The following is a 14,788-nucleotide window of genomic DNA, read 5'->3' on the forward strand; positions in this document are numbered from 1 at the left end:
ATCAGTAATGTATAAAATGCAGATGAAATATAATTCACTATCCTAATTATGTTCTGGCTCAAGAAACAGAGGAAGCACTAACATGATTTTCAAAGAAAGCTCCCAGTTGCTCCCATTCCTTCTTCTGGCACTTAGGCCTTTGCTTTTATGATATACAGCACCATAAATCAGAATCTGCAATAAAATTTCTGCTTAGAAAAAATACATGCCAGTGATTTTCATACTTAATTGCTGTTGCATATTACTACTTGCAACAAATGTTTAACTCATTTTCTCCTTTGTGTTATTTTTCTGTGAAGTTTTGCTTTATCTCTGATGAATATATTGCGCCATCACAGAATAGGTTGTAGACCTTCCCAATACCGCAACCCTTTAATACAGTTCCTCATGTTGTGTTGACCCCCAACCATAAAATTGGTGTCTCGGTTTCTAAGATCATCGAAAATATGTGTTTTCCGATGGTCTTAGGCGACCCCTGAGAAAGGGTCATTCGACCTCCAAAGGGGTCCCGACGCACAGGTTGAGAACCACTGTTGTAGATGAAGGACTCCCTTGTTGCAAAGGTTATATCTCTCTCTGACCAAAGATATATCACTACATAGCCAGTATACACATGGCTCAGAAAACTCTAAGACACAAAGATTAACTTCATTTCACTGCTAAGTATTTTTGAATACCAAGATGAAGTTTACAAATTTGCAGGTAATCCTTGTTTTACAACCTTTTGTCTAATGATGGTTTGATGTTATGACCGCCTTGGCAGAAAAGTGATTTAAAACCCATCTTTGAAATTACAACTGCTTGTGCCACCTTTTGGTCACATGACTGCAATTCAGGCACTTTGCAACTGGCTCTCATTTATCATGGTTGCAGCATCTGGCGGTCACACAATGGTGATTTATGATCTTCCTAGCCAACTTCCGACAACAGAATGAATTGGGAATCTGGATTCGCTTAGTGACTGCATGATTTGCTGAATGACATGATTGGCTTAACAACCACAGTAAATGACCATATTAGGAACTGAAATTCTAGTCCCAATTATGGTCATAAGTTGAAGACTATGTTTTCCAGTATTTCTAAAACTAGGAATCTCCCGAACTTCTACCAGTGAGTACTGAGCTGAATTGATTATAGATCCGAATTAGCATAAAATGTCTTCTTAAGTAAAAATAGAACGTAGCCCTAGACTTAATCTCAGCATCAGATATTTATAATGCATTGAAAATTACTTTGCATAGCATTTAAAACTGAAATCTACTAGTGACAAAATTTAGATGCTGCATAATTTCTAAGAAATAAAATTTACAATTACTTTGCACAAATTTAACTGGATTCCATGCAAATGTAAAAGTAATGTGGTCAAATTCATGCACTTTTCTTAAAATCTGATAAAAATTCAGGCTAGGCATACGACATTTTCAGCTAAGACAATTAACCAATCTAGATTGGGCCAAGAAGTGATAGTGATCTTTTTCACATAGACCAAACATGTATTCTGGTTCATAACAATGTGTGACCTTAACCACAGTAATCTAGAAATTACCACAGAAAGCAGTATGCTGATATGTACTATTTCCCAAATATTCTACCTTCAATATTTTATATACTACTTAATGACTGCTATAAAGTGTTTAAAAGTTCTGAAGTATCAGGTACTGAAGTGTTTAGATAAGCCCAAAGTGAGATCCACTTTGGGCTTATCTAATGAGTAAAAAACTCATCTCTTTATGACAGTTGCACTGGAATCATGTGAGAGATGCTTCTTTCATTTCTGTTTAAATTTAAAGTTAAGATTCTAAAATCTTAACTTTTAAAAGGTAGATATACCAAGATTTTTCTCTATCTCTTAGATCAGAATATCAGGACTTCCAAAGGTTACTGGACAATGCTGACTATGCTGGCCCTATCAGCAAATCCTAAATTCTTCATATAGATAGAAGACAGCTGACCAATTTCCAATTAAGCAATTTGGAAACTTCACATTTCACCATTTTTAAAGCCATAAAAAATTAAGGCCATCATTGCAAGGGTGAGTCAATTCACATGCTAATTTACTGTCTGTATTCTATCGTTTGAAACATCATTTGGCAGGAAGCTGCTTTCGAAATCATGTTTCACTTTTAGCTTACTAGTTTTCAGCATAAAGAAAAAAATCTTAAAATGAACAAAACGCTTTTACTACTTTTCACTCTAGATAGTCAGCCTCCAATCCTAGAACCAATTTACCTATATGGATGCATCTGTGTCTCTTTCATTCGGGGATGGAGTGGGAGGAGATCATTCCAATAAATATATTTCTACCAAAAGGAGACAATTTACAGTAGAAAACAGAAGCATATGGTATGCTTGTATCTATGCAGAAATAATTTTTGTGATACAATCGTAATCTAGATTTTCCACATGAAATCTGCTAGGGTAGTATCTGAACATTCCCGCATACTGATCTCATGAATAAAATCAAGTCTGTCCATTATAAATAAGCACCACTTAGAACATGACGCTCTGAAATTTAGTCTCTGGACCATGACTTGGGGTTCACTACTATTCCAGGAGACTTTTTGTATTGCTTGAATATTGTCTGAGAACAATAACTGCTTAGTACGATTAAGTCTTAAAGCAGAAATAAAGTTGTGAGTTACACTATATTACCAAAAGTAATCGCTCACTTGCCTTTACTTCCACATGAACTTATATTGGCTCCCAACAGATGTTCAGGTGCAATTCAAGTTTCCTGGTTATTGCCTTTAAAGCTTTAGATACCATAGAACTGAGCTACTTGCAGGACTATCTGCTCCCCTCAACCTCTGCCTGCCCCATGTATTCCCATATGGACATGCCACATGCTGCAGATCTCTGCTGACTGATGTCTAATGGATGTTGTTGCAATTCTCTACCCAATACTCATATTAATACAGAACAGATAAATGAAAATCAGTCTGTTAAAATCCAGACTAACTGTAATTAGCACAAAGAATAATGAAAAAAGTCATTAATTTGGAGACGTCACGTTATAACTGATATGCATCTGTAGAATAATAAAAATGAATGAAGCATGGAGTGGACTAAGGAAATATCTAACCACATTATGGGCACTAATGCAGTGTCAGTGACTCAACAATGAATCCAAAGGGGGGGGGGGAATACTAATAGCAATTCAGTCGGGAAGACTTAATCACAGGTTAAATACTGTAAGTTCATGAGCGAATACTTTTGGCAATATAGTGTATATTGTCCAACATATAAATAATATTAATTACTGAGATGCCTGGCTATACCAAGAGAGAGAACGACAGATGGCTTTTATCCAGTTACTCATGGCAGGTTCATACTCCTTTGGCTCTCTTTGTGGCTTAAAAATCATGTCAGTTTGCCTCAACGTCTTCAGATGTTCTTTGTCAGTCCAGTATCCTAAAAAGAAAGAAAGATACAAAATAGTCATTCTCATGTTGACCATAATTCCTGTATTAAAACATGTGTAGGGATATATATAAATCTAGTAAATCTAGTGCCCTTGTCACCTCAAGGCTGGATTATTGCAATGCGCTCTACATGGGGCTACCCTTGAAAAGCGTTCGGAGACTACAGTTAGTCCAGAATGCAGCCGCACAAGCGATATTGGGTGTACCGAGGTACACCCACGTTACACCTGTCCTCCGTGAGTTGCACTGGCTACCAATTGGTCTCCGGATGCAATTCAAGGTGTTGGTCATTACCTTTAAAGCCCTACATGGCTTAGGACCAGCGTATCTGCGAGACTGCCTACTGCCACATACCTCCCAACGGCCAATAAGATCCCACAAGGTGGGCCTCCTTCGGATGCCGTCAGCCAGTCAGTGCTGGCTGGCGGGCCCCTGGAGGAGAGCCTTTTCTGTGGCTGCTCCAACCATTCGGAACCAGCTACCCCCAGAGGTCCGGACCTTGCCCACTCTCATGGCCTTCAGGAAGGTTGTTAAAACCTGGCTGTTCCGGCAGGCCTGGGGCTGTTGACCTTAAAGGCCCAGCCCCGACTAGAACGAATGTGTGTTGTGAATTTCAAATCATTTTTTATTTTCCTTTTTTTCTTTTTCTTTTGCTTGTAAGCCGCCCAGAGTCCTGCGGGATTGGGCGGCCTATAAATTTTATTATTATTATTATTATTATTATTATTATTATTATGAAGAATATAAACATGATGTTTATAATAATAATAATAGTATGAAGAATATAACACAATGTTTAAATATTTGGAATACTTTTCATATTACAGAATTAACTTGCAGAATAAATCTATTAAGTAATAATCTACAGATTTTTCTGCAGCATTATATATTCTGTGGTTGTTTCTCTGTAAGTGCCCCTTGTCCTGTGTATCTCCCAGAAATACACTAGGCTCCAACCCTCTTGTCTTCTAGAAGTTTGGAGAGCTACGTAACTCTTCCCACAATTGTAGAGGCAGGATGAGGTTGGAGACGAACATGGCACAGGGATGCATAGGAAAGTGTTGCCATAAGGTGTGATGGCATTTTTAATGGAGTTATAATTGATTTTTATTTTATGGTTTGGTGCTTTTTGGTGTTGATTTAACACTGCCCTCCCCAGTGTTGCTGCTATGATACAGGCAGCTATGTAAATGTTTTTAAACAAACAAAGAAAGAAGCAAACAAATAGTTTAGTCAACAGTAAGAGAGACGTACTATTGTAGTTTTATGTTCTACCTTGGTTCAAATGATTGCAAATGATTTTTGAAAATTAGCAAAGCTGGCTGGAGAATTCTGGGAGTTCAAGTTCTCCAAGCTTAAAATTGCCAAGGTCGGAGACCCTGCTATACAGCATACTCTTGAAAAAAAATCATTATTTGCCAATTTTGTACAATATGGAATAAATGACCATTTCTCTTGAAACAGATTCCCCCAGATATTCAGACTAAAGCATACCAATAGCGAGGCCTGCTAGAAAAGCTGCTCCAAGACAAGACATGTCTGTGCTGTCAGGCTTGTTTATTGATTTATTGATTAAATCCGAAGTCATCTGCATCACAAAACTATTTTTACTGACACCTCCATCAGCTCTATAAAGATGGGCGAGAGAAGAGAAAAAAACATAATATTCAAATTCTATAAAATATATATGATTTAAATTGTATGCTCAAAAAACAAAACATAAACACTGCAGTATTGTTATCTGCAATCTCAGAATGGTATGCATAATGGCTATTCTACTATGATATAAGTAGCAAATGGAGTTGCTTGTTAGGTTTTTAAAAAAAATCAGAATAAAACTGAGTGTAATTATCAAGAAACTGAGATTTTCCATGTTTTGAAAATGTTTAGTTTTATATTTTATTTTCATCAGATGTATCTGAGGTACTGGAGAATCTGATTTGGAACCTTTAATAACTGGATAAGATCCAGTTATAATAAAATTCACATTTGCTGAAAACTAAGTAGTTCAATTGATCAGTGCAGGGATATTCAACATGGTTTTGTCAGGATAATATTCTTTCTGAAGGATCCTATTTCCAGCTTGACAGTGATAATAAAGTCAGCATTACTATTGGTTGGATTTATCAGCATATCAAAAGGCATCTGTCAATAGGTACAGCATTCTTGTACAGAATACTGCAAACATATAATGCTTCAATGTGTAACATGGCAACATGGCAATGCTTTGAAGAAGGTCTAGCTCAAACTAGATGAAAAAGGGAAAGCTAAGTGAAATGGAAGCAAAGGTGATGTATGTTGTAATATGTAGAAATGTTTAAGCAAGTCATGAATATAATCCAATGGATACTATATTCTGATAAAATGTACCATTCTTAAGGTAACATTAACTACTTTCTATTTCATAGTTGTACCTACAAGAAGATTACCCAGCTAGTATCTTAGATTTTGAAAGAATAAATTGGAAAGCAGTGGTTTGACAAATATACAAATACCATTAAGAGACTAACAATAGCTTTGTTAATAATTCTACAGGCTGGGGGAGGGGGTGTTGCTGGCGTTGCGATGGTATGTGAGATCTTGAAGCTCCAAGATCGCCGTCAATATCTCTGCCGCTGGACAATCCTTTTGGACCTAAACCATCCTGAAGACACGGTGATAGAGAAGGGCACATCCTGCTGATCCCAGGGACATCGCAAAGTCCCTGGTGGATCCAGGAGAAGCCCTTTTTTCCAGCGACAGAGAAGCAGCCATTAAAGCTGTTGAAAGTTGGGACAGCTCCAGAATGGAAGGAAAGCTGGAGAGAAAGTGTTTCGAATTGGTGAGATAATTTTTCTTATTAGATGAGAGAACACCCTAAAAGATTAAAAGTAAAGTTAAAATTGAAGACAGAAGAGGTCAAGCGGCGAAATTAAGCCTGAGTCAAACTTAGTGTGTTATTTTTCTTTAATCCTTTTATTGCTGGAATTTTTACAAAGGCTTCTTATTTTTTAAACTGGACTGTTTTTTTCTTTTCTTTTTTTTTTTTTTAATACTTACTGTTTAAGACTTCCTTTCTTTTTCTTTTTTCAACGCCCTATTGTATTTTCTTTAAAAAAAATTCCCCCCTTAAGTTTGGAATATAAAGAGGGAAGCAAAAATAGAGGAAAAGAAGTAACACTGCCATCGAGGCTTGGAAACATTTTTTTTTCTTTTCTTTCTTTGTGCATTTGATAATCTTGTGCAAAGTGAGAGCTGGTGTTACATTTCAAGAAGCTTGTTTATTGAAAATGATAGTAGGATGAGCAGAGATTGTTTATACAGGTGCTCCTCTGGGATACCATCAGTAATTGGACTGGAGTGAAAAGAAAGCTTGGAATTGAAAGAAAGAAGATTGCAGTGAACTTGAAAAGAGAACTGTTAATTTTGTTTGGAACTTAATAAAAGAGCCTTGGATTCTATATAGTGGCAGTGTTTACTAACTGGAGGAAAAGATCAATACAGATGATGTTCCAGCAGGAAAAAGAAAAGGAAGTGACATTGCAGATGATTATGCAAGAAATTCAAAAAATACAAGAACAGAGAACATTGAAAAGAGAACAGAGAATATTGAACAAAGAACAGGAAAAACAGATGAAAAAATTGAGAATATCTACCAAACGATGATGAAATATGAGGACAGATTTCAAAAAATTGAAGAAAAAGATGAACAAAGAGATTAGAAAATTGGAGATATTGACAGCAGATTGAGAGTGGTTGAAAAAGACAAGAATGGAATATAGGAATAGGAGATCGATAGATCAGAATTTTACCTCAGATTCCAGAATATAGAAGAAGAAAAGGGAGAAAATTTGGCAGAAGTAATGATAGAAATTCTGGCAGAAGCATTGGTGATAATCAAAGGGAAGATGATGGAAGGAACAGACGAGGGGTTTCGAGTCTTTACAAGATATGCAGTGAAAAATAAGTTGCCAAGACCATATAAGATTTACCAAGAAAGCAATTAGAACACAAACACTACAAATGGCAAGAGATAAAAGATTGTACTACTATTGGATGGATACAGGATGTAATGAAATGCTATAATAAAAATTAATTTAAATTTATTCAAATTTAGAATATTTTGCATAAAATGAAGTAATAATAGTTATAGTTAAATAAATGATTAACAATGATAAAAATGTACGTATGTGTGTGTGTGTGTGTGTGTGTATGATTGATAATATGAGATTTTATATAAATTGTGAGTGAGGGCTATGGAGAGGATGCACAAAAGTTTTGTAACCAAAAATAAACAATTTTATACAGAATATAATATAAAGATGTACTACTACTGGATGGATTTAGGATGATATAATGAAATGCCATAATATAAATTTCTTCAAAATTTAGAATAACTCACATAAAATGAAGTAATAAGTTACAGTCAAATAAATGTTTAACAATGATAATAATTGTATACATATATATGATTGATAATATGAGATTCTATATAAATTGTAAGTGAAGACTATGGTGAGGATGCATAAAAGCATTGTAACCAATCAACACACTGTATGTAACTGGAAGATGGTTTTATGTTTTATGTTTATCTGTGCTTGTTTGTTTAAAAATAAAAATAATTAAAAAAAAAAAAAACAATTCTACAGGCTGCTAGAAATCTTTCGATTAGGCGCTTACAACAAGAGATGGTTCCAAAATAGAATTACACTGGCTGTAACTTAACCATTGGGCCCTAAAGTTCATGCACCAAACTTATTTAATATATAAATTCATATTAAATATTCATATTCATGTTGAATATTTTGGATACAATATAAACATACCTAATGGACATCGAAGGAATGTTCACTTCTGTTGTAATTATATCGTGCAGCTGTTTGTTTCTTGAAAAAATAGATGGGGAAGTAGAAATTCAACGAAGTAGCAATATATTAAGTAACAATTATATTAGAGGCATAAAGTGTCATAAGGAACAATAATCAATCAAAATTAGCTAGATATTTAAACACGTGTTTATAATGGAGTTAAAATTAGCTATAGTAAAATAAACTAAGAGCTCTAGATTTTTGAGCTATAGTTTTTTAAATAACATTTAGGGTTTTGTTTCTTCATCAGATTAAAGCAGTATACATCAGATATTCAATAAAACCCCAGAAAATAAATCATAAGCAGGAAAGATACTAAAGATCAAGGTTATACATCAAATTGTTTTGTATCATTTTAAAGACAGAAAAATTGAATGAGAATTCCAATGATCTTAATATAGAAAGTGCTATTAGTACAAAAGTCTAAAACTAATAGCAATATATTCCTAGTCTATCCACAGTCATTTTATCAGATAACCATTGTTCCCAAATTAGAATATATGAATTCTGTTCTTCATCTTAGGCTTTTATGGCAAAGGCGGAGGTGATAATTAAGATCAATATATTTAATTTAATGTAGCTTTCTCAATAATCAAAATATTGAAGCATTTTTGCATCTCCTAAGTGATCACACATTTTGTAATTGCCAACAAAAAGTAATATAAATAATATAAAGCCTATTTATAATATAGATTTCAGTTGCTGAAGTTGAATTTAAAATTAAATCAGCAAGGAACAAAGCCCATTATCTAATCTATTGTCTTAAATCTTGTAGAGAACCAAAAATGAAATACAAATGGAGAAGTGGATTTGAACAGGAGAAAATACAGGGTACTGCAAAGAAATGTGCATAGAAAGCAACTGTCAAAAAAGTCATTGGAGTGAACAAGGGTTTAAGCTTACATAGTTTGTATGTCCTGGGATATAATGATAGGGATTCATTTCCTACATGGATGTACTTGTATTTTAAGGGAGTTGGGTTGCCCTCCCTTGACAGTGAACAGGTTTATTCCAAGAAGCAATCCAAAAGTATAGAGGTATTACAATGGAAATGTATACGCTGAACATTTATCTTGGTAATTTTCTGAAAAACTATGAATTCTGAACCAAACAGAAACTAAATGTGATTGGTTGTAATGACTGCTGATATGTAGCTAGTATAGCCTGTGTGCACAAATAGTACAAGGAGGGCATACTGAGAACAGGCCCGACCATGTTGAGGGGGCATGTCCACGTACCTGAAAGCGATGGATTCCAACACAGCTCGAACAAGATGCTTTTTGGTAGTAGTAGGTGTGATCCCCATAAAAGAAGTACATGCATAAGGATCATTCACAGGTATCTGAAATAAAACAGATTTTGAAATAAAATATATAGGCATATGTTATATAGACAATTGTTCAAGGACTGAAATATTAGGGAAAAGAATAACTTACAGGTAACAATAAGAGCAGCATAGTAAGAAGAAGAAAATTGAAAGAACAGTAAGCAGTCTATAAGCAATATATATATTGCTTTATTTATTTATCAGCACAAGATAGATAGATAGATAGATAGATAGATAGATAGATAGATAGATAGATAGATAGATTCAGAATGTAATTTTATTTACCTTGAAAACATTGTAGAACATACTGGAAGTTGAATAAAATATATATAGCTAGCCCTTGATGTACAATCACAACTAAACCCAAAATCTCCATTGCTAAACAAGGCAGGTGTTCAGTGAATTCAGCCTTATTTGCTAACCTTTTTTGCCAGTTTTAAAGCAATTCTTAAATTAATCGTGGTTGTTAAATGAATCTGGCTTTGCCCACTAACTTTGCTTGTTGGAAGCTGGCTGGGAAGTTTACAAATGGTGATCACATGATCACGGGACACTGCAACCGTCATAAATACATGCCAGTTGTCAAATGCCCAAGTTTTGATCACATGACTATGGGGATGCTGTATTAGTCGTAAGGGGACCAAAAGTTTTCATGTCACTTTTTTTAGCGCTATCATAACTTTGAACTAAGTCATTAGTGAATGGTTGTAAATCAAGGACTACCTGTAATTTAGAACAATCATACTTGAAAGAAAAACAGTCACTTAAGTAAATAAATCAAGCAGTATTTTTTACCTGCAAACCACTAAAAGATGGAACAAAACAAACGCCTCCCGAATTTACTAGGCTATGTGCCATTTGTGATGTCTCTTCGACATTGTCAAAAAGTTCTGTGTAAGCACACAAGATATGAATTAATATGTATCAACAACTCCCAAATTTCTACACAACATTATCAACGAATCCAAGAAAATATATATCTTATCTGCTCCTTTCATTATCAGCTACCTTTTCAGTACAGGTAGTCCTAGATTTAAAACCATTTAGTGATCATTCAAAGATAAGGGCACTGAAAAATGTGATTTATGACTGTTTTTCACATTGATGAGCATTGCAGCATCCCCCATGGTCATGAGAGCACTTTGCAACTGGCATGTATTTATGACAGTTGCACTGTCCTGGAATCATATGATCATCATTTGTAACCCAGCCAGCTGGCTTCCAACAAGCAAAGTCAGTGGGGAAAGCTAGATTTACTTAATGACCACATGATTCACTTAACAATTGTAGTGATCTATTTAACAACTGTGGCAAAAAAGATAGCAAAAAGGGGCAAAATTCACTTAATAACTGCCTTGCTTAGCAATGGAAATTTTGGGCTCAATTGTGATTGTAAGATTGAGGAATACCTGTATTGGAAAATATTCTAGCTTTTCAAGTGTTGGGCATCTCTTTATGGCAAAGTAATCTAAATGGCCCTTTCTGTTTCTCAAAAAAGTGAGGGAAGTGCTGTTCCTTACTGTTGAGGGAGGAAAATGTTAGGAAGATGGAAGATGCTATTCCATCTTCTCACTATTGGCAGTGTTGGCAGGAGTAGTTGAATGGACAAATGGAAGTAAGGAAGAATAGCAGAAAAGTGTACTTCCTATGTTTGTGCCAGAGGAAATGGAATAATGAGTGTTTATACAGCTATGGCTTAACAAGTTATATTACATTTATATATAAGTATTGTGGGTGCACCAAGGTACACCCACGTTACACCTATCCTCCGCGAGCTGCACTGGCTACCTATTAATCTCCGAATCCGCTTCAAGGTGCTGGTCGCTACCTATAAAGCCCTACATGGCATCGGACCTGGGTACCTGAGAGACCACCTCCTGCCGATTACCTCTCTCAGACCAATTAGATCGCACAGGTTGGGTCTCCTCCAGATTCCATCTGCCAGCCAATGTCGGCTGGTGACTCCCCGGGGGAGAGCCTTCTCTGTTGCAGCTCCGGCCTTTTGGAACGAGCTCCCTGTTGAGATCCGGATCCTTACTACCCTCCCAGCCTTCCGCAAAGCCATCAAGTCCTGGCTGTTCCAGCAGGCTGGGGGGAGCTGAGAAGCATCTACCTCCACAGAAATTGTGAATGTTGGTTTTGTTTTTAATATGTTGTCTTTGTCTCGTTCCCCCCTTTCCCTTGTCTTTTGTGAGCCGCCCGGAGTCCTCTGGGAGTGGGCGGCATACAAGACAAATAAATAAATAAATAAATAAATAAATAAGTAAAATACAGCTAGACATGAACTTCTTTCAATGCAGATTGTCTGATACTGTGGACAACATTATTCCTAAGCATGTAATCTGCCACTTGAAATGCAATATAGATGCAAATTCTGTATAAAATCTTGCAAATCTTTTTACTGCATGGTGATAAAGTACACATCTTTTGGGGTCAGAGAGTTTCTAAATCTAAAAATATATTTCTTCTAGAATACAGGTAATATTGGTAGCATTACTTTATTTTTCATGGTATGTCGTTTTAAAATATAAAATGCAAGCTTTTAAATACTGCATTCACATTTGCTTTACCTGGTGTTTCATTTGGCATTGGATCATAAATAAAGTAAAAAAGAACTGCTATAATTTACATCTTCAGAATTATTAAAAGGAAAAAAGACAATTTCCTCATCAATCCACATTAAAACATGTTGAGATGTGATATTTTTACTTTATCATTCATAGGCTTAAATAATTCAACTTCAATAATTAAACTCACCTAAGCTCTGAATCCACTTGATAGCATTTCCAGTATCAGAAGCATTGCCTTCAGTTAAGTAGGTGATCTCGCTCCCAATTTTCCAACCAACCAATGGATACAAGCCTTGAAATAACAAAACATAAGTTTTCAGGGATATGCCAAAATAGGCCTATTACATTAACAGAGAAGCTTTGGATTCATCAATAGAAGACATGTTAATAATGTTCACCAAATTCCCCTACAATCTCTGAAAATATAGCCAGAGAATTAAGACTCCCTATAAGGGATAAAAGAATAATTAAAGAATCCTTCCTTTCCCCTCTTTTGGATAAGTTGTAACTTTAAACAATTACTAAGCAACTGGTCAAGAATTATCCGTAGGTTATATTAATAGGGAAATCAGTGATTTATCATAGAGCACAGCATTAAGCTACATTCAAATCTAAATTATTTTCATAGTTATATGTTCTTCCATTGTTTGAATAAATGAGGGGATACATTTACATGAAGTTTCCTAAACATAGAAGTCTTTTGAGAGACTTATTCATATTTTTATAAAAATTTGATAATCTTTATACTCCAGGTTGAATTGGATCTTCTATATCCAGTCTTTCCCATAAGGAAGTCTTTCTTACTTTGGTGTTGATGTTGACTAAAATATATTTTTATTACTAATTGATAAATAATTAATATACTTAATTATATTAATTATTTTAATTCTAATAAAATGAACTTTTGTAAAATTAAAACAAATACATTTAACATTAAATTGAAATTAACATTTAATTTATAAAGCATTGTATTTATACAATAATTATTTTTATTTCATGGTAAAAATTTGCTGTGTCCACAATTGTTCCTGCCAACCAGAAACATATAAACCTACCTTTCTTAGATAGATGAATGTTGTTTCCAGTATTAATATCCCAAAAGGTACCAGTCCCCATGGTGACTTTTATGTCGCCTATGTCAAAACAGCACTGTCCAAACATGGCTGCCTGCTGGTCTGCTACCTACAAATGAAAATCAGAGTGAGGTATCACCAGCTATTCTAGAAATTAAACTTCTAAACATTGAGAAGTGCATCATAACTTTACTGTGTTGAAAAGCTTATGTGCCAAGCTTTTAAAAAATGAATAGAATGGAAAGAAAACATGTAATTTTCCATTTCATTAGTCAGATAAATAATATTAATAGGTGTTCTGCCTGCCTGCCTGCCTGCGCTTGTTTTAAAAAGTTTTATTTAAGATAGCCTCAGAATCTGGTATCACTGTTGTGAGGAAAATAAATTCTTAGAGAAATAGGAGTGTGACAGCAAAATAGAAACATAAAAGGAAACAAAGAAGGAATGTGCGTTAATCAAATAGACACACAGAAAGGTGGCCTTGGATGTCTAGCTAACAAAAAGCTTTATCAAAAAAAATATGGCAATCTAGTGACGTGTTTCTTTTTCTAAAACAATGATTCTTTCTTGAAGATAGTAACAATAGAAGCGCAGGGAATAACTGAGAATTGTGAACACTGCAGCATGTTTTGATTATTTGCTTTGGGTCCTGTATTTTGATTTCACACTGTAGAGCAGGGATCCCCAAACTTGACAACTTTAAGACTTGTGGATTTCAACTCCCTGAATTTTCCAGCCAGCATAGAATTCTGGGCAGTTGAAGTCCATAAGTCTTAAAGTTGGCAAGTCTGAAGACCTCTGATGTAGAGTCATGAAGTACACATATTTGTACTTCTGGTTTCCAATTTTCCTTACATTTTTAGTAAACCAGCTATGTTTTAGCTTCTTACAAAGTCCTTATCCTAGCAGTGCTTCTGGCGCACTGTGGGGCAATTGAAAGAATAATTAAATCCAGCTGGCTGCTGCACATAGGTAAGGCCATTGAGACAGGAGAGGATAGAGACAAACAGCTTCTTCCAATCCATTGTATTATGGGACAAAGTTTATCATGCTCAGGGAACAAAGAGGCATTTTATTATTTGAGCTGTAATTCTAACAAAGATATTATTATTATTATTCGCAACAACAGAATTGTATCACAGCGGCCAGTTGTTTCGCCGGATTTGGCATTGATTACTAGTCGGGCCCCACGCAGGGGCCTAGGACGTCGTAGCGTATTTTCGTAATATGCGTACAGATCCAAGCAGTGCGGCTTTTTGCATTTGACTGATGGTGATTTTGTCAATTTTTAACTGTTTTAAATGTAATTCCAGTGCTTTTGGAATAGCACCCAGTGTGCCAATTACCACTGGAATTACCACTGCTGGTTTGTGCCTTAATCGTTGAATTTCAATTTTTAAGTCCTGGTATTTCGCGATTTTTTCATATTCCTTCTCGTCGACCCTGCTATCACCTGGTATTGCAATGTCTATGACTGTAATCTTATTTTTCTCAACCAGTGTGATGTCTGGTGTATTATGAGCCAGTATTTTGTCTGTTTGTATGCAAA

At 35.3% G+C, this 14,788-nt stretch overlaps 1 protein-coding gene across 1 annotated transcript in view; it reads right to left on the minus strand.

Moving 5' to 3' along the window:
* Positions 1–866: 866 nt before the first annotated feature.
* GK5 (glycerol kinase 5) overlaps positions 867–14,788 on the minus strand; it is a 40,630-nt gene continuing 26,708 nt past the window's right edge. The window contains exons 10-16 of the mRNA XM_032225254.1: positions 13,222–13,348; positions 12,354–12,458; positions 10,392–10,486; positions 9,508–9,611; positions 8,228–8,287; positions 4,917–5,050; positions 867–3,411 (exon numbers count right to left, since the gene is read on the minus strand). Of these exons, the coding sequence (XP_032081145.1) occupies positions 3,257–3,411; positions 4,917–5,050; positions 8,228–8,287; positions 9,508–9,611; positions 10,392–10,486; positions 12,354–12,458; positions 13,222–13,348 (780 nt within the window). The 3' untranslated portion in view covers positions 867–3,256. The remainder of the gene's footprint in view (positions 3,412–4,916; positions 5,051–8,227; positions 8,288–9,507; positions 9,612–10,391; positions 10,487–12,353; positions 12,459–13,221; positions 13,349–14,788) is intronic.

The sequence above is a fragment of the Thamnophis elegans genome, chromosome 10, assembly GCF_009769535.1.
Source record: "Thamnophis elegans isolate rThaEle1 chromosome 10, rThaEle1.pri, whole genome shotgun sequence".
NCBI classification, from domain to species: Eukaryota; Metazoa; Chordata; class Lepidosauria; order Squamata; family Colubridae; genus Thamnophis; species Thamnophis elegans.